The sequence below is a fragment of the Leiobunum rupestre genome, chromosome 4 (genome assembly GCF_980474605.1).
Source record: "Leiobunum rupestre chromosome 4, qqLeiRupe1.1.hap1, whole genome shotgun sequence".
Taxonomy (NCBI): Eukaryota; Metazoa; Arthropoda; class Arachnida; order Opiliones; family Sclerosomatidae; genus Leiobunum; species Leiobunum rupestre.
The window spans coordinates 57,967,533-57,969,902 of record NC_143387.1 but is presented as its reverse complement, the minus strand read 5'-3'; the positions used below and the strand labels follow the sequence as shown (position 1 = coordinate 57,969,902).

General features: G+C 37.4%; 1 protein-coding gene across 1 annotated transcript; it reads left to right on the top strand.

Moving 5' to 3' along the window:
* The first annotated feature begins 567 nt into the window (after window positions 1-567).
* On the top strand, window positions 568-1,090 carry LOC149948456 (adult-specific rigid cuticular protein 15.7-like). Its single transcript, XM_090171079.1, has 3 exons — window positions 568-579; window positions 647-727; window positions 788-1,090. The coding sequence occupies exons 1-3, from the start codon at window positions 568-570 to the stop codon at window positions 1,088-1,090; spliced, it is 396 nt and encodes a 131-aa protein (XP_090027205.1).
* The last annotated feature ends 1,280 nt before the right edge of the window (window positions 1,091-2,370 follow it).

Here is a 2,370-nt window from a genome sequence, read left to right as displayed (position 1 = left end):
CGTTTCGAAATTAGGCTAGAATCGCCCGTATAAATGTGGTTATTTCTACAATGTAGACCATGAATATATGATAATGATATTAACGTTAACGCTGCTCTCACTCCTCGTCACGCACTAGCAGTAAGCCCATTCCCCTTCAAAAACAATTTCAATTTTGATTCCCCCCCAATTCGACCATGACGTGGATAGTCTCCACATAGTCATTCTCCCGAAATATAAATAAATATATTCTTGGTACGATCGTGTTTAAGGAAAAAAATCTACATACATCGGTATTTCGGATGCATCCATCCGGAAAATTCTAATACTTGGTCAATTGTTGATTTTTGTTTTACCGTCACCTTCAAAGGTCGATAGTTTCTTTTTCCAACGTTTCTAATTATTTGGCGAAAGCGATACGGGTGATGATATTAACAGGCTAATAACCACCGAATAAGAACCGTAGAAATTTTGGAATGTTACGCGAAAACAATAAAAAATTCCTTCCATTCTTGTATAAAAGGGAGATCACGCTGTTTATGAGTATTACATTTGTCTCGTACCTCAAGGACCAAGTCATTCCGTAAAATGATCGCTAAGGTATGTTGAACACATTTGGATATTTCTGCGTGTATCCGTACTGGAATTAAGAGTATGATACTGTTAGGTTTTCATCCTTGCCACCCTTTTGGGACTCGCCTATTGTGGAATCCACGGTGGAGTTAGTAATACTTATAGAAAGCAAGAGGTACGTTGATTGAAATTGTAAAATTAGGTTAGGTTAAATTTACTTGATGGATTGTTCTAGCCTCACGGACAATACTCATTTGGTTATGACATTGTCGGCCACGACGGGGCCAAGAACAGCCGACACGAGTCTGGAGGACCGGGACACGTCGTGGGCTCCTATCAAATCCACGACATCGATGGCCGAGCTAGAACCGTCCATTACGTCGCTGACGGACACGGATTCCGCGCCAAGATCCACACCAACGAACCAGGAACTGTGCAACACTACGCCGCCGCCGCTTCCTACCAAGGTCCCAACGCCGTCCCTTCCCACGGCGGTGTCCAATCTGGAGGTCATGATGGCCAATACGGAGGATACTAGATCCATTTTCAAATCTAGTTTTTCTTTAATTTGTAAATGCGATATCATGCCTGAGCATATCTACAATAATTTTTAGTGCTGTGTAATTTATTTAATTCGAGTTTTTAAATGTTGAATGTATTACGTTTACGCGTTCATCGATATACTATCACTTCCGCATCCTGTTTTATACCCCTCTACCTGAACGTAGATTGAGGTTTTGGCCGATATAAATAAAATTGTAAAACAATGGTATTTTTCGAATTTTATTTTTTTGGGAAATTCTCATACTTTCTCCAAAAGACGTTCATCGAACATTGCCCCCAATCGCCTCTTAATTTCGTGGAAATATTTTGAATTTATTTCGATTGATCTCTACCGTAACTGTCCCCATTGCGGACAGACGAATTAAATTATCAGTGTAGTAAAGTAGTTCATAGATAACCTAGGTAATTAACGTATAATTCGATAAATTATTTTAGTGAGAGTGTTTGTTAGACACTATAGTCCATTGAATACATTTTTGCTATTTGATATGGTTTCAATATTAACGTCTGGGAAAAGACCGGATTTTTTTGGCAAATTACGTAACGCAACCTCAAGAACCCGTTTTAACAGGCAAACCCAATGGGTATTTTGATGTATTACTTTCACTTACTGTGCAGGCGATGCTGCCGACGATCTAGCTACTACATTCAGGGGCCCGACATTTGCAAATTTTGCATAGGGGATTTTGAATTTCCAATGGATTTCAGAAATCAGACACTGATTTTGAAATTAGAGAGCTCAACTTTCGCCATAGTTATTTGTTTTTTAAGCTGATTTCGAAATTTTGGAACTGATTTTCGGCCAGATTTCAAGATATTTAGAATCCTTTTTTTCTAGAGTTTACGGGATTTTTACGAATTTCGGACCCCTTGCATTACTCTGAACCCATTTGTGGTAAAGTGATCAACGATACAGCACTTTACCGAAGTCCAAGACGTTGGCCATTTGCCCAATTTACTGCTTTTTGGCGATTTTGACTTGAGATCCACAAAATAATTTTTATTTGATTGAATATTACATTTTTTAGTAGACCTCGTCAATTCCGCACTACATTTATGATTACATCAAGTAATTTTAATTGAAATTAAGCACTATTGTAATATTTGAATTTAGTACTAACTAAAATATTATGAAAATGGTGGGCTATATTTCCTATCAATTCATGTTTCATACATAAATATTAAAAACTTTATTTGGATCCATGGTGAAAAATATAAATAAAACTTTTTTTTATTAACGGAGGAAACACATGG

What these genes read in the sequence shown, in the direction of transcription:
- LOC149948456 (XM_090171079.1), top strand. An exon ending in ATACTTATAGAAAGCAAGAG is followed by an intron (nt 728 to 787) that starts GTACGTTGATTG and finishes GGATTGTTCTAG; the next exon opens with CCTCACGGACAATACTCATT.